A 22,440-nucleotide genomic window follows, 5' to 3' on the forward strand; every position below is an offset into this window, starting at 1 on the left:
CATAGTTTATGAAACATTATTACAGTGCTAATTGCCAATTAATTAAAAGTTTACAGTTTTATGTTATGCTATTTTACAATTATAAAAAAAAGTGGTGTTCTATAATTTGATGGTTTATTTAAGTATTATTTAGACTATATTAAAAATAGTTGTATTATTTTTTACTTTTATTATTTCAGATTACTTAAATTTTTTTTAATTGTGCATTATTTTTATTGCAATATACAGAAACCAACTCTTTTGAAAGTGACCCACAGTTAAATAGTTTGGCATTTTAACTTGATGAAATTTGTCACTTAAAACTACTTATATAAAGATTAGATCTAACTCAATAAAAATTTGTTTTTTAAAGTTGAAGAAAGGAAAAGGGGTCTTGAAATTGGCATTGCATAAGAGTCCCTAAGAGGCTTAATTTAGCTGTACTCATTTAAAAAATATCTAAGATATTTTCACTTTTAAATAAAGATTTCTTAAATTGCTATGTGAAATGTTCTATGTTTTATTAAAGTATATATTTTATTAGGGCCATTCATAAATTATTAACCACAAGTTTAATTAGGGGCTTTAAATGATCAGTTCATTGTTCTGTTTAGATTAATTTGAATATTCGATCTGTCAATTTTTTTGAGAAATAAAAATCATGCTCAAGAGATAGCATGAGTTTTAATTAACCTACAACTTAATATAAATAAAAATAAAATCATAAATTTCCCATAGTCTTAATATGAGTATATGTAATAGAAAAAGGCTTAAAGGATGAGCAACTTTTCTTTAACATGCTTTCCAAACCATCATATTCAACAGAATTTTTATTTTTATTTTTAAAAATAAGTACTTATGTGGGGAGAATACAACACTTTTTTTTGGAACTGGATTTAAATATTTAAAAAAATAAATTTTGGCCTTCTAGAGGGGTTGTAAATGATCTGATAAGAAAATTTGAAAGTTTTATTTATATTTATGATAATCTGAAGAGAAATATTTTTTACTGAACCATAAAATTATGTTACTATTGAAAATTCGTTTTGGAAAACTATGCATTAAATTTCTTTTCCAAGTCTTTTTCAGTATAAAAAAATTATGGTACTATCTGTAAGAATTAGGTTATTATTTAGATTATTAAATAATTATAGATTAATTAAGACATCACTTTGTATTTAATGGTTCATCATTTCTTCTGTTTACATATGTTGTCTTATAAATTTGTTGTAATAGTTTATCAAATAATACTAAACTTGGTGTTACATTGAAACTGCTGTAAGAAAATTATAATTTAACTTATTTTAGTGCTTTTGTTATTAAGAATATTACTCTATTTGGTTTCTGTTTATTAATAAAATCCTTTAAAAACATTTGATCACTAATGATGAACCTAAAGTCAGCTATTATCTATTCACTATCTGATTTCCGTCATCATAGGTTGGCTGCTATGAAAGATAGTAGAAAGCTTTTCATCAACTGTATGCAAATACTTCAAATCGGCAAAATATCATATGTTATATTTAGTTTAGACAAAGATTTGAATTCAAGAATATAATGAAATTTTTTCAGACTCTGACCCTCACTTTTAATATTGTATTTTAAATTTTAAAAGAATAAAAGGTACCCACTTATTTTGGCCAAATATCAGTGTATGAATTTTCTTATTAATTGTGTGTTTTTAATTTGTAAATTTAATCTATTTAAGAATATATAAAGATAATATAATAAGAATACATAGCTATCTTTTTAATCATATATAAAGATAAAAAAATGTTAGGAAACACTCTCAATTTGATCGATTTTTATGACTAGAGAAGATATTATTAATAGGTAATATTTACATTATATATAAACTATTTATAACAACACTTATCAGTTATTGCGAGTCCAAAAAGTAAAGGAAACTAGGAGACATTTAATGTTCTTGAAACTCAGAGGATATGGAAAAAGTTTAATATAAAGTAAACGTAGATTAAAAAGAGAAAGAGAATAACTACTTCATCGTCTGTCTGAAGGTCTGCTTCTAGTGCATGCAATACCATTTTCAGGTCTATTCTTTTATATCTTTCTAATTGGTTAACGTTTTTATTTTTATTTCTTTAGTAAGAATAGATGGACCAGACAATAACAATTTATAAATTAATATTTTAATGTATATTCCAGAAATATTTTAGCATTCAAGATATTATTTTATGTGTGTGCCTGTGAAGTTAATTTTAATTTTTGTTGAAAGACTATTTTTATGTGATTTATTATTTTTTTCCTAGGTTAATGGAAAACAACTGCGGGATACAAAATATTCTGAAATTTTAACCATTTTTAAGTCATTACCTTCCAACATAATATTAGTCTGTGCTCGATCTCATCATTGGGCCAGCAATTTGTCTTTAATTCCATGGTCTGAAAGACTGATAAAAGCCAAATCTGATTCATACCTTGCTCTTCGGAAATGTCACAGATCTGATCATAATATGAATAGAAGATCTCTTGAAATACTTTCATCTTTGGCAACGTGGAGTAGTGAACCACATTTCATAGATTTGGTTAAAGGAGATGATGGCTTAGGATTCAGCATTGTGGAATATAAGGTTTGATTTGTAGTTTTATATGACTATTAACTTATCAGAAGAACTTGTAATTATAAAAGTTCAACATAAATTTTATCTCAGAATACTTTTCAAGTATGTTGTGTTAATATAATATGAAAACATTTATAATAGATTTTTATATTATAGCAGCAATTTTAGCTGGAAAAATTGGAAAATAATAAAAATATAATAAATGTATTAAAATACTATTAATGTTTAAAAGTCCCGTAAAATTCTTAATTTTGTCTCTAGGATGTGTTAATATTTATATTTAGGACTAAAGGACCATACTGTTGTTCTTTTTTGAAAATTTTTAATACATGATGCTTCTAAAATAATAACATTCTTATCTGAAATGTTATATCATTAATCATTTAAATATAAAATTACTTTTGATTTATGGTTCACATATTTTTTTATTCACTTCAGGGTGTTTTTTTTTGTAATATTTTTCTTATATGATTTGAAAGTAAATTTTTTTCATCATTTATTTCAAAGTTTAACAAAAAGAAATTAAATAAATTTATTTATTATTTCATATAAATTCTTTTCTTAATAATATAAAAAAAGATTTAAAATAACTGACTATAAAGATAAATACATATAAAGTTTAGAGAAATCATCTGAATTTATATAAAAATTGTATTGATTTTGCTTTTGTTGTAAAAAAAAGTTATTTTTAACTGGGCCTTTAATTTTTAATGCCTCTTTTTATTTATATTTATTATAAAAATGCATGATTTATCATTTTTAAGCATTGCATTGACGAATGTATGGCTATTTCCTAATTTATTTTATTTCACAAATTATTTTGTATTCATTTTTATTTGTGCATGTTATTGTTGCAAAATCTTAGATAGTTTAATATGCAAGAGCTTATAGATTACATTTGGAGATTATTATTTTAGTTTGACTTGCTTAATGGCTTTATTAGAATTTTGCTTTCTTTGTTATAAAGTCAAAATAATCTCCTATTTATTTTTTTAATGCTTCCTTGGTATGTATATTATAAGCCTTATTTTATTCCTAGGTTATTCTCTGCATCAAAATGAATGAACTTGACATGTTTGCTGTTCTTAAAATTATCTCATCTGGCTGTATTTTTGGTATATTTTATTTATTTTTTTTAAAAATTTATTTATTGGCACAATACTAACATTATTCAGCATTAATTTTGGAACATCTTTTTTCATTATGTTATTTTAAATTGATTTATAGATATTTTCACTTATTAATCAATTTAAAGCACCAACAATATTTATTTAATTCTGTAAAATTTTGTTGGAAAAAAATTTGTGGGTTCTTCTTTTTTTAGGAAAGAATAAGTATAATTTTGATTTTTTTAATTCTTATTATGCACTCATTTATTTAGTTATTCAGCCAAGCGTGTATGATTAGGTAATACCATTATGCATTTTCTGAATTTACAGAGTAAGGAGGAATGTTCTGTTTATTTTAAAGGAATCTGATAAATCAAACTTCTTAAAATATTTTTTCAAAAACTTATTTAGTAATCACGAAAATTGTATAGCATTATCGTTTTTACAAATTCTTTGATACATTGTTAGTCATTCATACATATCTAAAATTTCATGTGTAATATCTTTATTATATCAGATATATTAGAACATCAATAGTTATTGATATTTGTAATTATATTTATTATACAATAGCATTAAAATTTCATGTGCTTTTAAATATTTAAAAAAAATCTTAGTTAAAGCATTCATTTCTATAAATATCTTAAATGGGATGGGCATTGATATAACTACTTTGCTGCTTTGATAAAAATGGGATGTATGTTACATAGAATTTTCCTGAAATGTTAGAAATACTGTTCAAATATATTTCAGCAACATTTTAATTTAAATAATTTTTAATTTATAACTTTTTTAGGAAATTTTATTTTTTTAGGATTTAAATTATTGAAAATGACGAATTTTATTTGAAAATGTCAAACATTTAATAGGAAGAAGAATGGTGAAAGTGTGTTTTAAAAATAAGTATTTTCAAAATTGCATTGAACTCGGCATTTTTAAAGAATTAATATACCTCTTAGAATAGTATTTTTTTTTTAAATTTTTTTTCTGGAATAAAATTATTATTATTCTTTTTAAAGGATAATGCAGTTCCCAATATTCAAGATGAGAATGTAATTATTGTTTGGAGTCTAGTTCCTGGTGCTGCTGCACAAAAAGATGGTAGACTTTTACCAGGTGATAGATTACTCTCTGTAAATAACATTAATTTCCGCCACACAAATTTTGAAATGGCTCAACAAGTTTTGAAGCATGTACCTAAAGGAGTTGTTCGTTTAGGAATTGCAAAACCAATCACTCTGTCAAAAAGTGTTCCTGCTAAGGTAAATAGATTTCTTTTAAAAGATTTTTTTTTCGCAATCTTTTATGTAATGGGTGTATTTTATATTTTTGTTAATATTCATTGAATTTAAATAATTTTTATCAATCTTTTACAAAAAAACTTAATTTTTTTTATACCTCATATTGTAATGTATATAATGAGGCAATATTGCAATTACACAAAGTTCCATCTCAGATTTATGATGAATATGATCTTTTTAGTACTGATTAAGACTGAAAAAAATTAGAATTATATTTGTGGGTCTATGTCATTTATAGAATTATTTAAAAAATACATAAAGGAAAGTAAAGAAAACAGTAAAGAAAAATGCTATGAATTAAGTAAAATTTTACTTATCCTTATTCATAAAAGCTTAATAGTCAAGCTTTAATTTTTATCTGTGTAGTTCATAAGATTATTAGGACGTTTCAGATATGATATCCAGATAATGTTTTATGTGCACACATGCATTAAAAATTACCTAATGTAATATTTGGGAATACTGGTGAAATGAAACAGCTTTTTACTCTAAAAATAACAAACATATAATTTTTAGTATATTTTCTTGTTTTATTTTCACATGACTTTATGGTGAATTATATAATTTATTTTTCAACAGATATCATTCAAAGAACCACTAGAAACTCAACAAGAAATAATTGCCAATGGATCAAATCTCAAAGTTTTTGTAAGTTCTTGACTAATCAGTTAACTAATGATTGTTTTATTTATTTTGGGATTGAATTAAAGAGAAATATATAAAGTAATTGAAATCTTCTTCATGTTTTTGTTCATATTGTTTTTTTTAAATGAGTTCCATGATAGAAATATTATTTTGAGTTTTGTAATGCATTTGATTACTGATTTGATAAGTCAAGTTAGCTGATTTCTGTTAAATAATAGAAAGCTTGGTTTTTGCAAATATTTGTATATTTTAATATATTAATGAAAAAGAAGTTTTTGTTAAGAAAAACGAAGGTAACAAAATTGGACATTGTTTTTCTTTTAAGATATTTGGAAGCTATTTGAAATTATGTGCAAAGAAAAACAACCCTTTTTTTTGTGAAATTCTTCTAATATTTTGAAAATTTAAATTCTAAAGTCCAATTTATTAAGGTGATTTAGAATTAATAATGTTCTAACTATTACCCTTTGCTGAAATTTTAAATCCTATATTTTTTAAATTTTAATTTATGCGGTTTCTTTCATTTTCAAAGTTGCAAGTTTTAAAGATCTTTTAAATATAGTATCTTATATTTGTATAAAAAATTTTATAGGAATACAATGGCATTTGTCACACATATGAAGAACCATTAAACATGTATGGAACAAGATCCCAGACACCTTCATCACTCTTCTCTTTTGGGAATGACTCCCGTTGCTCAACTCCTTTTAGTAGTCCTGGTTTGTCCTCTAGTGGGAAATTGTGGGGTTTTGAAATACCAGTTTTGCCTTCTGCCCTTGAAAGAATAGTCAAGATCAGGAAAGGAAACAATAAACTAGGTAAGTAATTGTGCATTCAGATAAACATGTTAGAGTAGCATTTCTCCTATTAGAATAGCTAATATGATTTGCATTATTTTAAAGGTCAAAAAAGGGGTTTTGAATATTAGAAAATAACATATAATGAACATAAAATTATAAGTAAATATTTATTTATTACTAAAATAATACTCATTAATATTATTTTCTATTTTAGGTTTAATATTGGATATGGTTGACCGAGGGCAGAATGGAATGATTGTCAAGTCTATCCGTCCAGCCAGTGCTGTTGAAAAAGATGGAACTGTACAAATTGGAGACTACATACTTGGCGTCAATTCCGAAAACATGCGGAACATCACCAGATCTCAGGCTAGAGCCATTATTCGCCGAGCTGAATTGACAAGTTCTGACATTGTGTAAGTTCAAAGAAGACAATTTTTTTTTCTTAAGGCATAGTTTCAGAAATGAATTACAGTATTATGGCAACTTATATCTCATTATGTTTTGACTCAGTTTGATTTTTTTAAAATTATACATCGTAATTTGGGAACTCTTATTTATTAAGTTAGAAATTATTTGAAATGAATCCTGGTGATGTATTTGTTTAAATTCTACAATTTTTACAAGATTTTACTTAAACTTCATGAATTATTTTGTGAAGCTTATGTAACAACCTGAGTTAAATAATTTTATATCATGAAATCTCCTTTGTCTTATTTTTTTTTGCATGTAGTTTCATAATTAAAATAAATAGCATTTATTATTTTGCATATCAGAAATTTATTTTAGATATTTGCATTTCTGGAAGTATTAACTGTGAAATATTGTTAAAAAAATTTCTTAGAACAGTCATTTTACGTACCTTATATAATATACTTTTTTCTTCTTTATTTTATGTAGAATTAATTGCCTATAGTAACCAATTGATTCACCAGGAATATTGGTTATATTTAATTTCATTTAAATTGTCTAGATATAATTTCATATCCATGATTTTATCAAATTCTGAGACATTAAAACATTTTGTTGCCAACCATGTTATTTTAGTTGTCTTACATATGTTTTACTCTTTTTTTTTTTTTTTGCTTAAACATTCCTGTTAGTGACCACTCCCTTTACAGCATAGTGTTATTAAAATCACGATTGTACAATTCATCTGTCTTCTAAATTTCACAAGATTGTAAAATTACTCAGATATTAAAACAGAATCTTTTTAGCTTTCAACTATGAAAGAAAATCACTGATTCAATATTTGATGAAACAATAGAAATAGTTTAAATTTCAATGTAGCAATTTATTTCTCTTATTGGAAATAAATATTTTGAAAAATTCCCAGAATTTCCGAATACTTTTATGACTATTAAAATGTATTATTAAAAAAAATCAATTCTTTAAATTTTGAAAGTGTACAAAATTCATTTTTATGTAATAATATTTTCGGAATTCGTTATGGAGAAAAATTAAAATTCAGTTTAATTTTTAGCAAATTAAATTTTTAAAAAATTTCTTCAAAGTATACATTTCCCCCTTGCAAGATCAAATATACCATATTTGATAATTATTGATCAAATGTTTTTGGTCTGTAGGATGCCAACATGCACACACACACACACAGAAACACAGGCATACAATCATTTATTTTTATTAGTAGTAAAGATTTTTAATTTGTTCTTTGTTTTATTTTTACTATTTATTTTTCTTTCATTTATTATATATTGCTCCTGTATTTTAATTATTTGTTATAGTGTATTATTTTATAACTAGAACATAAGGTTTGCTTTAGAATATGTTGGAATTTAAAATGAAAAAAATAGGCGGACATTATTTCCAATGATATAGTGGTAATATAAAATATCAGTTTATTTTATTGATTAATGATTAACTTAGATATACAGTAGAGTGACACTAGTGTAGTCGCTTATTACTTGCTAGTTTAGCTTGATTTAATTGTGCCAGAAGGCTCACATGAATAGGAATATTTATTGGATGTATTGTGATGGATTTCTGCAGAATAGATAGTATCTTCTAACATGACTATTCAAAGTATCCACACAGTTGAAATCACATATGTTGATTGAAAGAACATAAAAATAAATTTTTTGGTATTTTCTGCCTCGGTATTTTTGTTTTTTTGAAAAAATGTTAATAATTCATTGCATCACTTTCATTTATTTGATGATAAGATTTTTTTACAGACAGAAATGTGTAAATTGATAATTGTTATATAAATAGTGTGAATGCTTTGCTTATGTGAAAACATACAATATTCTAGAATTTAAATATGGAAATTATAGAATAATATGTCTATGCTAGAATTATTTAAATTCATATAAATTAATTTTGTTCTATTTGTTTTAGCATTAAATATATTCCTGGAGGTGATGCAGCTGTGCATCAGCAGTCTGCAGTTTTAGCAAAGATGCATGAAGGCAATGTCTCGCCAACTCCTTCTATTATATCTCGACAACCATCCCCAAGGTAAATTGAAATACTGATCATTATTAACTTTGGCAATCATGATTAGTAGAATGATTTAATTTATAAATTAAATTTTTAATGAAAAATAAAAGCAAGATAAATTAACATATATAAATCATTGAAAGAAATAATTATCATGAAATAATATTAATATTGTTGTTTTTCTCATTAACTCTTGAATTTTAAATTTTGAAAATTTTTAAAAAATATGTGCACTGAGAAAAAAACTAATTTTGTTATGAAAAATTATAGAGGTGATATAAAATTTTAAAATCTAATTGTTTATTTTTTCGCCAGTTATTATTATGCAGTTTTTTTAAAAAATTTAAATGCTCTTAAAAGTTCTTTACAAATGAAATTATTCTTTTAAATCTCATATATTTGTTTCATCAAACATGTCTACATGTCTTAAAATTTTATGAATTATTAATATTAAAAGTTGATCATTCCTTTGAATTTTTCTCTTTTTTTATCTTCCTGTTAAAGAATTAATTTAAAAATATTTTTTTATAATATTATGAAGAATTAATTTCATTTCACCTATAATAAATACATTAATTCTTATGATTATAGAATTTCAATTTAAACTACAGTTTCAATTTATATTATAGCAATTTTATTTTCAATTTAAAATATTTCTAATTACTTTAGAAAGAGAAAAGTCTTTTATCTCAGTCTCCTTATGTCAGCTTGCTTAGAGAATAAACATGAAAAACTCTTGTAATGCAGAATAACCTTTAAACTGAAGCCATAGAAGCGCCCCTGTCTTTTTATTATTCAGCAACTGGTACCAACTAATAGGATTATTTTATTGGATTGTCTGTAGCTGGTCCTTTGCCTCTGCTACTAGTCTGAGCTTCTGCACTGTATTTTCCCACAGAACCTGTGATTTCTAAAATATTTTTTTAGATTGTTATTTTGTATATTTATTATTTTATTTATTTCTTTTCAGAGTTTTTCCAGCTTATTACAGGTAAGAAATGGGATTTTTAAAATTTACTTATTTATTGAATGAAACTAAATATTTCATTTAACTGTCCATTCATTTTTTAATAATCAATATTAATTCAATGAAATTATTTAATAAATGCTTATAATTTTGTCTCTATAATTTATTAGTGCCATGTTATTAATAAAAAATAGTTTATAAATAAAATCTGTGTACCTTTTAATTTTTTTAGTTTAATTTTTTTAATTATTTAAATTGGGTTAATTATTAAATTTAATAAATTTGCTGGTAAACTTGATTTAAATATGTTGAGTTGATAAAATTAAAGATTAACATTTTACTAAACTTATTTAGATTTTTGTATTAGTGAGGTATAATTTTATCATAGACAATTATTTCTTTTTTTTTATTATAGTTTTAATATTTTTCTTGAATAAATATATTTTTGTTTTTGCAATAATTTAAATTAAAAACTGATAAAATTGTTGAGTAAATATAAATTTATTCAATAAGAAATTATTAATATTGTTATGCAGTTTCTTCTTACTTAACAAGCTTAATTTTTTATTAGTTAATAAATTTTTAACCAATAATATAATAAATTTATATTTATATTAAATATATATTTATTTTAAATATATATTTTTCAAATCAGTGCATTTTTTACGTTCTGATGAATTAAATGCTGTTAAAATCTAAGAGTACTATTACAGTGATTTTTATTAAATTTCTGTTTGATCTCTGTTATGGCTTTTCAACTTTAAATTATTAAAATGAATTTTAAATTGCTCTGCTCTGTTAAAATTGCATCCCCCCCTCTAAAAACTTGTATTTTCAAAATTGCAAATAAAAATTGCTATTAAAAGTATGTAAAATAAGCTTTGAATTTATAATATATTAATAATAACTATATTTTTTGCAAATTATAACCTCTCTTGTTTATGATGAACAATTTTGCTTATACTTAACAAAAATTTGAAACTTCTTCATGAATATAATTTAATATTGTTAATTTGATTACTGTAGTAATTTGCTTTTGTAACTATAAGTATGCCCAGGAGCAGACATGTTGTGGGATAAGCACAAAAATTCAATGACTGATGATATATTGCATCGAATTCGTACACGGTGCAAGGATCTAACGATTGCATTCAGCGACGCTATGTACAATAAACCATTGATTGCTAGCGAGGATCTTTGCGTTGTCATTGCCAATTTACCATTCAGTCATTTCGGTATGAGTTCGCCAAATCGAAGTGCATCTGATTTAATGGACACCGAAATGAATCGTGAACTGCAGTACGATATTGCAGAAATGGCAGCGATTGTTATTCGTAGTATCCCACTACTGACGTATGAACAAAAAATCATTTATGACCGCATTATGCTGGCAGTTTCGGCGGGACAAGGTGGATTCCTTTTTTTTTTTTTTTTTTGATGCACCAGATGGAACTGGCAAAACATTTCTCATTTCACTAATTCTCGCTGAAATATGATCTAATAATGGCATCGCATTGGCCGTTGCATCATCTGACATGGCAGCAACTTTATTGGATTTAGGCAGAACAGCTCATTCAGCATTTAAGCTGCCACTGAATATTCAAAATAACCCAGACGCAGTGTACAACATAAAAAAACAATCGTCCATGGCCACGGTACTGAAAAAATGCAAAATTATCATCTGGGATGAATTTACTAAGGCACACAAACATTCTCGCGAGACGTTAAACAGAACTCTCAGAGATATAAAAAACAGCAACAAACCATTCGGCTGCAATCTGTTACTTCTTTCAGGTGATTTCAGAGAAACACTTCCTGTCATTCCACGTTCAACGTACACTGATGAGATCAACGCTTGTTTGAAATCATCGCTACTGTGGCGTAATGTTAATAAAGTCCAGCTAAAAATAAACACGCGCGTCCGAATGCTACAAGATCCATCAGCTGACACATTTTCGAACCAATTGTTAGATATCGGCGATGGAAAAGTTGCTGTCTATGAAAATACTGGATGCATAAAATTGCCCACTCATTTCAGCACTATCGTTGATTCGCAAAATGCTCTCATTGACCGCATATTTCCCGATGTACGCACACAATACATAAATCATGCGTGGCTGGCAGAAAGTGTGAAAGTCGACGATTTAAATTTCAAGATACAGCAGTCGTTACCTGGCGACTTGGTATCATACAAATCGATCGACACAATTTGCGATGCTAACGAAGCTGTAAATTATCCAACAGAGTTTTTGAACTCACTGGATTTGCCAGGCATGTCACCACACCTTCTACGACTGAAAGTTGGATCTCCGGTTATTTTACTTCGGAATTTGAACCCACCACGGCTGTGCAATGGCATGCGATTGGTAATTAAAAAAATTGATGAGAAACGTTTTCGAAGACACCATTTTGAATGACAAATTCCGAGCCGAAAATGTTTTGCTGCCACGAATTCCAATGATTCTCACAGACGTGCCAATTGAATTCATACGCGTTCGATTTCCTATTAGATTGGCATTCGCAATGACAATCAATAAGTCGCAAGGCCAAACGATGTCTGTTTGCGGCATCGATTTGGGCACACCATGTTTTTCACACGGACATGTTCTCGCGTGGGCAAACCATCGAGCTTATTTGTGTTGGCTAAAGACGGACTGACAAAAAATATCGTACACTCAATTGCTCTTCGAAATGAATATTGATTTTCTTTATTTCATTTTTATATTTTAGGATAAAATATATATTACTTTTTTCACTTAACTTTTAAGAGATCAAACAATGTATATGTTCGTTACGTTAATGAAATACATTGTATTGAGAAAATGAATGGTTGGCGCTTTTTTATTTTTATCGGCGATCATCGTCTAAAGCGCTCCATTCCTCTTTCTGTCATAGATCCCATTCCCACACACAATACATTCGTTATTTTTTAATGAACAATCGAAATATTCACTAGAAATAATTTATATGGCAGAACAACGTTTGCCGGGTCAGCTAGTATGTATATATATATATAATATTGTAAATTAATTTATATAATGGAAAAGATAATTTTTAGAATTTTAAGATGATTCAAAAATGATTTTGTGCTGTAGTATTTTTAGAAATTATGAAGGGGAAAAGTCAAAATTCCACTTAATTTTTTTAATTAAGTGAAATTAAAAAAAATCTTCTAAGATTTACATTTCTACCCTCTAACCTTCCAAAGTATATATGTACCAAATTTTTTAGCACTCATGCTCATTCATACACTTTTATTATTTTTAGAGATATGCATTTTTTCCCAAACGAACATTATTAATAAAAAAGACTTGAATGTAATATTTTATTTTTATTCTAGAAGAGGAAGAGAGCTAAAAGTGATTCAATCTCAGAATATGAAAAAGTTTTATTTATCTTGAGCAATATTTTAAAATGGAAGAATTATTTTATGGTTATATAGTGCCTTCTTGTATCATATGATCCTTTGATGTTTTCCATTTTCTAGGTCACCATATTTCTCGCATAAAAGCACAAAGAGCACACCTGACCGTGATGATGCTGATGGCCAGATTTCTCCCTTCAGTTTCCTGAGTGAGGATGATGTTCTAGCCACTCCTTCGTCTTTGTACACAGACAATTTTGATTCTTCTTCTGATGATCTTCTGCTTGACCAATCTTCAGATGGAGGAATGAAGGAGGGGGGAGAAAAAAGTGAAGCATTTCCCTCTGTTGAGGACAGAATTTTGCTTTTCCAAGGAACTAAGCATCAAGTGCCTTCTAAGTTCAGTAGGATGTCAACGTCTCCCACAGTTTCACCTGTTCAAGGTTAGAACCTCATTCAGAGATTGATTTTACGTTGATGCAAAATAGCTCACTTAGTTGTAAATATTCAAGGATTTGAACAGATATTGAATTATATGTATATTTTTAATTCAATATTTTTTTTCAAAAAGAAAACAAATTTTAATTTTTGGAAATGTTAATATTATAAAATAAAATGTTTGCACATGAAAAATTATGAAATTTTGAAGATGATCGTTTATAATCAGAGCTCTAATTGACAAAGTTTTTATATTAGCCACCTATGGCAACCAGCTTGTTTGCCCAGATTATTAACTTTTTACACTGTTAAACCATTGGCACGGAAAGCATTTTTTTAAAAAAAATTTCACATTGTGATTTAATGTGATTAAAAAAATTAATTTAATTAAATAAATGAGCTACAAGACACCATGGATGCAAATTAAAAAATTATTCATAAAAAGAAACAAAAGCAGAAATAAAAATCCTGTTTTGGAGTTAATGTTAAAAGAAAGTCGTTTTTTATTTTGATTTTATTATTAGTAAAAGCATGCTATTAAATAAATTGATAGATGAGTTTGAATTTCATCATATTAATTTCGTAAGCATCGAATTAACTGCAGCTTTTAAAACGCCTAAAGAAGCAATTTGAAACATTAATATATAGCGATCTGTTAGCATTTCACTGTTGCCATTCAACAATGAGTAATAAGATCTATTTCTGTGCCATGTACGTTAACATTATATATATATATATATATATATATATATATATATATATATATATATATATATATATATATATATATATATATATAATATAATAAACTTTGTCTCAATGTATGCTTTTACATAACAATTAATTTCTATATGATAGCTAATTGTAGTCACTTAATGTTACAATGTTACATATACAGTGTAATAAGAGACATTATTTGTAAATGCTACCAAATATAATGTTTTGCAAAATGGAGTTATATCATATTCTTTGCATGAAATATACTTTCCTTTTGAGACCAAGAGAAAAAATTAAGTTTGACTTTTAGAAAGCACTTTTATAGTAATTTTCGTAAATTCTGACATTACTTCTGTGATATATTAGGGTATGCCCATTAAAGTCCTCCACCCTAGGAACTTCTGAATGGCTGCTGCTATATTCATAAAAGTGGTGTCAGGTACTGTTTGTGGAGGGGTTGCGTATGCCGTCTGTTTCAGGTATCCTTACAGGAAAAATTCCAGTTGAGTCAGATCAGGCAAATGTGGAGGCCAATCTTCGGGAACCAAATAATTTTCCATATCCAATTATTTGGTTCCCGAATTCCTTGGCGAAGTGCTGTTTCACTGGAGATGGCTTGTGAGGAGGCGCGCCATTATGTTGAAACTTCAGATTCCTAAGATTAAAAACAGCAGGTTCTCCACAAGATATCGGGTATTACGTTCTGTAGCAGTTGTAAATATCGTACACCCGTTTACGTGTCATCTTAAAATATTGGGCTGATCATCTTGATATTGTAAATTGTACACCGATCGCTAATAGCAAATCGCATTTGATGTCGAACATCGATAAAGCTTCTAGGATTTTTCAGCACCCATTTATAGTTATTGTAGTTACCTATTGTTGATGCCATTCCCTGAAAAGCATGCCTCATCCGTCCACTCTAGATCTGTTAAGAATATTGTCTGGACCTGTATCTGATCCATGACGAAGTTGCACCAGTTGCTTAACAGTCGAAGTTGCATAGAGTCGCTTAATATCCCCATCCAGTAAAACTTGTTGATTCTAGTATATGGATCCTAATTCTTTAAGAATTTTCCAAACTTGACTTTTTGTGAGACCATAGTTGTGAGACCATTGTTGATTCTATATGGATCCTAATTCTTTAAGGATTTTCCAAACTTGACTTTTTGTGAGACCATAGTGTTTACTGATCTCTCTTGTGCTGCATTTCGGATAAGCTAGGATCCGATTGAACTTTTAGTTCTACCTTAGACTGTCTGTCAGATCGAGCTCGATTAGTTATGCAGCCTGTCTCCATTAAAGATTTTTCAACAATTTAATGAGATGGATACGAGCCTGCAGGGAAACGTTGCCGGCACAATTTTGCTGCTGATTTTGCCTTTCGTCGACATTTACCATATAGTAAAACTATCTCACAATACTCCAGCTTTGGAAAATCGCTGCATGACCATGAACATCAACGTACTACAACTCGAAGAAGATGTCTCTTTTATAACTTGCTCAGCTGAACAGCCTTGACGTTTCTTACGTATTTGCATATGGCAAACATTTCGAACACTAAGTGCAAGTTGCGTTGATGCGACACTATTTTACACGATCTGCCTATTGCCTACTCTATTTGTAAAGACAACCAGAACAAGGATGCAGCCCCTGGGATTTCAATCACAGTCCTTTTGATTGGGGATCACGAGCGAATACCACTGTGCCACATTGCGGTGTCATACCGAAAGATAATAATTTCTCCTACCATTCAAGTTTTGTAGCGTCATAGTGCAGGAAATCACGAAAAAATAACGCGCGTTTTAAACGTTCTGTTTTTTTTTTTGTATTAATATCTACAGGTGTCTTTTCATAATACATACATGATGCTCTTCATCGTTGTATTTCTTTTCTTTATCTTGTTTTACTTTCGAGATAACTCCCCAGTTTCCATCCAGGTTGTGCCGTTGGCAACTTCATTCAGTAGCGCACGGCTAATTTACTTACTATACCTAGATACCATTTTTACCATTATACTTAGGGGCTGCGGTGGCCTGGTTGTAAGGTCGCGGCTTCAGAATCGGAGGGCTTCCTAATTCGATGCTGCCAGCTCAGGTGTCTTCCTCGTCATCTGACCGTGGTTCAAAATTCCAAAGATCATCTCAAAATAGCCTTAGTGTTGCTTTAAAACGAGACGTTAATATATAAGTACTGTTTGACAATGGATTGTAAAACCCTCCGGGGTTTTGCGCATGCATTTTAGGATGGGTTTAATTCGTGAAAATAGGGGTGAAAGAAAAGATGAAAGGAGATGTTTACATTTAGCAATGAAGACTCACGGTTTTATGAGACGTAAACATTACAGATAATTAGTAATACCGAAGGAAAAAGGTACTAATGCACAATAAAACATTTCAGAGCAATTTTTATTTAATGTAAGGGGCATAAACATTAAATTATGAAGAATAAATAAAAAATTTCTGTTCTTAAAATTTGGTAATTATTTTTTTTTATAAAATAATAATCTTTTTTTTTATTTTAAAATGCTTCGTTTTTTATGTTATTGAATTTTTTCGGAAATATTTTAAACTTAACAACAATAGATAATCGAGAGAGTATTCTATTTACAACATTTTATTTTCATTTAAAGAATTGCTGTTAATACAGAACGTCTTAAAAATATTAAGGAACTTTATTATTAATGATTTTTCAACTTAAAAATATTATCATTTTTAAATACATTACATGAATTAATTTGCAAAATTTTACCTTTATATATCGTCTTCCTCCCTTTCCGCCTTTCCTAGGATGGCTTCGCTTTCACACTCGCTATCTCGTTCTTCTTCATTTATTAAAGAAATTTGAAGAGTTTCGCACATTTCTTCAATAATTTATTCATTTCCATGTCTGCTGTGGGGTTGATATCTCTAATTTGCCTTTTTATATCTGTCCAAATGTATTCGATTGCATTTATGTCGCAATGGTATGATGGAAGGCAAAGTACTTGAAAACCGTGTTCTTGTGACATAATATCAAATCTATAAGTCTTAAATTTGGTAGCATTTAATTTTATAAGTTGTAATAATTCTATTTTTCAGGAATCAGGTTAATGAGAGATGGAATTTGCTACCAGCCAGTCTAAAATTTCTCTTTTGTGGCTATTTAAATTTGGAACTTTACTAATCTGTACAGTACGAAATGGGGCGTTATCAATTACAACCACAGCATTTTCTGGCAAATTCGGGATCAGTTTTTCTTTCTTCCACTTCTCAAAAATTTGCGAGTTCATCTGCCCGTGATAGTCCCCTTTCGTATTACTGGCTATATAGATGAGATTTGCTTTATACAAAAATCCAATGTAGCCCCCAGCACAATAATGCGACGTGAAGTATTTCCTGTTTGGAGTATGCCATCTACATTTTCCGACTGCCAACATTTTTTAAGAGTCAAGTTACTATCAACTCAAGTTTCATCAATGTAAATTATTTGTCTATTTTCTGTGCGATATCTTTTTATGCTTCTGTCGTAATTAGGGTTGCGTGTATTTGTTGTGATTCCAATTATTGGGACGTTTTAGAAAAATAATTTTATTCACATTTTAACTAAAGAAATTAAACATTTGATTTTTACTACAAGCTTCACCGAGGCAGTGCGCGCGACAGCGTTCCGAAGAGGAGAGATAATAACTTTTTAAAAGCTTCGCGCGTCATACTTGGATGATGAGTGGCGCGGCAATTACGTCACACACAGCCTCGGTAGAGCCTGTAGTTTACAGATATCTGATATGATTTATGATAAATATATACGATTTATATATATGATAAATATATATAGAGGCATTCACTACAAAGCATCCCCCTAGTGACGAAGGGGACGAAAATTACGTGGAAGTGAATGCAATCATAAGAATCAATGTATTGTTATTCAATTTTCTATTATATTATAATGAACAAGAATTATAAAATATAAAAATGTTTTAAATTTCCTTACTTAGTCGCTTAGGAAAAGAAACAACTCTGCCATATTTGGTTATTTTTAAATTTTTAGAGTTATCATTTTGTTGGAAATTTCCGTTTGGCAAAGCTCCTTTTGGTGGTGTTTCCGAAATTTCATAGGCAGATTTGCATCTGTCTATGGTGACAGTTGCATTTTTACCATTTATTTTTATTACAAAATTTTTTTCTGTAAGAGATTTCACTAAGTGAATTCTCGAATAAGGAGAAGTTAATGGTGGTCAAACTCTATCATTTCTAAGGAATATGTGACTGCATGAAGTTAAGGAGGGATTTATGAAAAATTTAGAACTTCCATGAAGAATAGGATTTGTTGGATTTAGTTTTTTTCAATATTGAGTTGCATTCATAATAGAATCAATACTCAAAAGATCAGATAGTGAACACAATGTAGTACCATATACGAGTTGAGAACTAGTAGCATTGAGATCTTTTTTTAATAGCAGTGCAGTACGCGCACTTTTCAAAACTATACGCAAGGTTTCTGTCCGCTTTATAGTTTCGTGAGCCATAAGAGAACCTTTAAGATGTCTATGTAGTCTTTCTGTCCTACCATTTGATTGTGGATAAGTATGCAGCTGAATGCATTCTGTGACTACCTAAAATATTCGTAAGTTCACAAAATACTGTGGTTTCAAAATTTCGATCTTGGTCTGTAGTGATTGTTATTGGTGTTCCAAATCTAGATATCCAACCAGGCACAAGTGCTGGTGAAATGGTCTCAGATGTCGTATTGATTGTTGGAATCACTTCAGACCATCTGGTAAATCCATTTATAATCGTGAGACAATACTGATAACCTTCAGAAATGGGAAGGGGTCCTATGAAATCGGGATGAATGTGAGAGAAGCGAGCATCCGGTTCGGCAAAAGGTGCTAAGAGGAGCTTTGGTGTGCTGAAAAGCCTTAGCTCGTTGGCATTTGACACATGCACGAATTCGATCTCTTATATCTGATTTCATTTTTGGCCATATAAATCGTTTGGAAATTAAATTTGAGGTAGCTGATGTACCAGAATGAGATAAAAAAATGGACATTTTCAAAAATTATTTGTCGAAAAGCCTTTGGAATGAAAGGTCTGGGTTGGGCTTGAGACATATCGCAAATTAAATGGATATCTTCCAAGGAAAAATAATGTTTTTGCAATTTTAAAGATGTGTTTGACTGTAATAATTGCTGCAACTCAGTCATTCAATTGCTCTTGAGCAAATTTTTTATAGTCCAATTTTAAAGGAGTTGTGATCGCATCGATTTATATTCGCGAAAGAGCATCAGCAATTATGTTATCTCTTCTGTTAACATGACTGTCAGTTGAAAATTGTGATATGTAATCTAAATGTCTCAGCTGACATGTACATTTTTCAGGTTTTTATTTGAATGTAAAAATTAGGGGTTTCTGATCGGTGTAAATTGAGAAATTTCGACCCTCAAGCATATGACAGATTTTTTTTTTTATCTACGCATAAATAGCATACAATTCCTGATCATATGTGGACTTGTTTCTCTGACTTTTATTGAGTCTCATTGACAAAAAGGCAGTTGGTTCCCATTTATAATTGCACAATTGCATCAAAGAGCTTCCAATTGCTACATCTGATGCATCCGACCAGACTTAATTCAGCACCAGGAATGGGGTATTTTAATAAGATAGCATTAGTGCCTGTTTGGCCACAGTAAATGCTTTATCTGCTTCATCAGACCGTTAAAGTGGATTTTCTGGCTTTTTTGAAGGGCGTGAGGATTTTATTTTTATTTTTGTGAGCTTCTAAGGATTTATTCAAAGGGTCTAAAATCTGAACAGCTTTAGGAATAAATCTCCTATAAAAATTATGCATGCCTAAAAATCTACGCAATTGAGTTATATCTGAATTGCTTCAACACGATCAGATAATGGTTCTAAACTATTTTATGAAATTTGATATTCTAGAAATGCTAAACTGCTATGCACCAATTTACATTTTGAATGATTAATTGTCAATCCATAATTACACAATTTAGTAAAGAGAGCTCTCAGATGGTACATATGCTCCTGATGAGTTTTTGAAGCTATTAAAATATCATCGATAAAGGCATATAACCCTCCAAGTCTCTAATTACTTCAACTATAAACTTTTGAAAAGTGGCAGAAGCGTTGCATAGACCAAATTGCATTCTTATGCTTTCAAAAAGACCGAAAGCAGTAATTATTGCGGTTTTATGAATATCCTCGGGAGCTATAGGAATTTCGTGAAATGCAGTTACAAAATCGATATGTGAAAAAAATTTAATTACTATGTAGTTCACTAGCAAAATCAACTATACATGGGATTGGATATTTATCTTTGACCGTTTGAGCATTTAAGGAACGATAATCGCCAACCGGATCCAATCTAATGATCTTTTTTTTGGAACCATATGTAATGGAGATGAATAATTACTGCTTGACGGGCGTATGTGGCCTAAATTAAGCATGTGTTGGAATGCCATTTTGGCAATTTTGAGTCATCAGGTACCAGACGTCGAGCTTTGGCAAATACAGGTGCACCAAATTTTTGTATATGATGCATTACATTATGCTGAACGATTTGGTCCATGGAAGGCGATTTAGTTAAGTTAGGAAATTCACTTAATAGCTTAGTATATTGATCATTGCCACATATAGTTTTTGCAGATACAACATTAGCATTTTTAAATAGAGCATTGCATTTTAATCTAGTATCATTATCATGCAAACGTTTTCTTAGACAAACTTTGAAGTTGAAATGATACAAAAAATCAGCACCAATTATTGCTCTAGAAACTTTACAAATATAAAATGGAAATACAATATTTTTTCGAAGTCCTAAATCAAAAGATAACAATTTTTTTCCATTTTTTTTTCCCATTTTCTCTATTGGTGAGCCATTTGCAGCATGAAAAATTTGAATGGGTTTTTGTTATATTTCATTTTTATTTGCCGGGAAAATACAACAGTCACTTCCACTATCTATAAGGAAATAAAGTTTTAGTTTTCTATCAAATATGAAAAGGCGACAATGTTGTGATGTCTCAGCGGGCAGAAGGTTAGTCTCTTCTAAGTCTGCCTGTCGACATTTCCCAAGAAGGAGCACGGCTTAACACACTTCTTAGCGTTGTCTTGGAATTTTTCATGATACCAGCAGATGTCCTTGGGCGCAGAAGAGCTGCGCTTTCGAAAGCGTAAGTGATTGCGTCGTCGAGAGACACTTCTTGATCTGCGCAAAGATGCAACTTCTTTTCGAAGTGCCCTAATTTCCTCAATAAGATCTGAGTGAGAATTAGCACTATTTAAGAATCTAGAATCAGAGCTTGAAACTTCTGAAAGAAAACAGATATACCACTTCTGGTAGTGTCACTTCCAAAATTCTATCAGCTATTTCTGCAGCTTTAGTGATTTTGAGAGGAGTGATAGCTGTTAGAATAGATTGCACGTTATTTGGCATTTGTTGAAGAAAGAGTTCTAACAGTAGAGCAACAGCAATGTAATGACTTTCCGCACGCTTCTGCATAACACGAAGTAGCTCGCTGGGTTTCCGATCTCCTAATTGTTCGAAGATTTCGGATTTCTTGAGATTTCTATTCTCCGCATCTTTTTATGACCTCTGATTTCATTTGCTGGTAAGGATCCTTTTCATCAGGATTAATTATGATGTTACGAACAATAGATGCAGCTTCATGTGGAATATGCACAACACTGTAATTAAATTTGGTTTTGTTTGCAGTTACATGCTTTGGCACTGCTAAATCAAATGTAACTTCCACCATAAAAAAACCAAAGTTGCGGATCAGCATAATTAAATGGGGGCATCTTCACTGCAGATACTTCATCCATGTCGGAATTCTTTAAAAACGGAAGTACTCTTAATCAAATGGCAGCTGATAAAATTTTTAACGTCCGCAGGTCACCATGTCGTAATTAGGGTTGCGTTTATTTGTTGTGACTCTAATTATTGGGACGTTTTAGAAAAATAATTTTATTCACGTTTTAAAGCATTAGCAGTAAGCATTTGATTTTTACTACGAGCTTCGCCGAAGCAGTGCGCGCGAGAGCGTTCCGAAGAGAAGGAGATATAATTTTTTAGAAGCT

At 29.3% G+C, this 22,440-nt stretch overlaps 1 protein-coding gene across 1 annotated transcript in view; it reads left to right on the forward strand.

Annotated features, from left to right (window-relative positions):
- LOC129972805 (multiple PDZ domain protein-like) overlaps positions 1-22,440 on the forward strand; it is a 63,829-nt gene that overhangs the window by 11,786 nt on the left and 29,603 nt on the right. The window contains exons 11-18 of the mRNA XM_056087081.1: positions 2,250-2,570; positions 4,690-4,932; positions 5,551-5,619; positions 6,209-6,434; positions 6,631-6,832; positions 8,775-8,894; positions 9,847-9,867; positions 13,331-13,650. Of these exons, the coding sequence (XP_055943056.1) occupies positions 2,250-2,570; positions 4,690-4,932; positions 5,551-5,619; positions 6,209-6,434; positions 6,631-6,832; positions 8,775-8,894; positions 9,847-9,867; positions 13,331-13,650 (1,522 nt within the window). The remainder of the gene's footprint in view (positions 1-2,249; positions 2,571-4,689; positions 4,933-5,550; positions 5,620-6,208; positions 6,435-6,630; positions 6,833-8,774; positions 8,895-9,846; positions 9,868-13,330; positions 13,651-22,440) is intronic.

Source organism: Argiope bruennichi, chromosome 6, assembly GCF_947563725.1.
Source record: "Argiope bruennichi chromosome 6, qqArgBrue1.1, whole genome shotgun sequence".
NCBI lineage: Eukaryota > Metazoa > Arthropoda > Arachnida > Araneae > Araneidae > Argiope > Argiope bruennichi.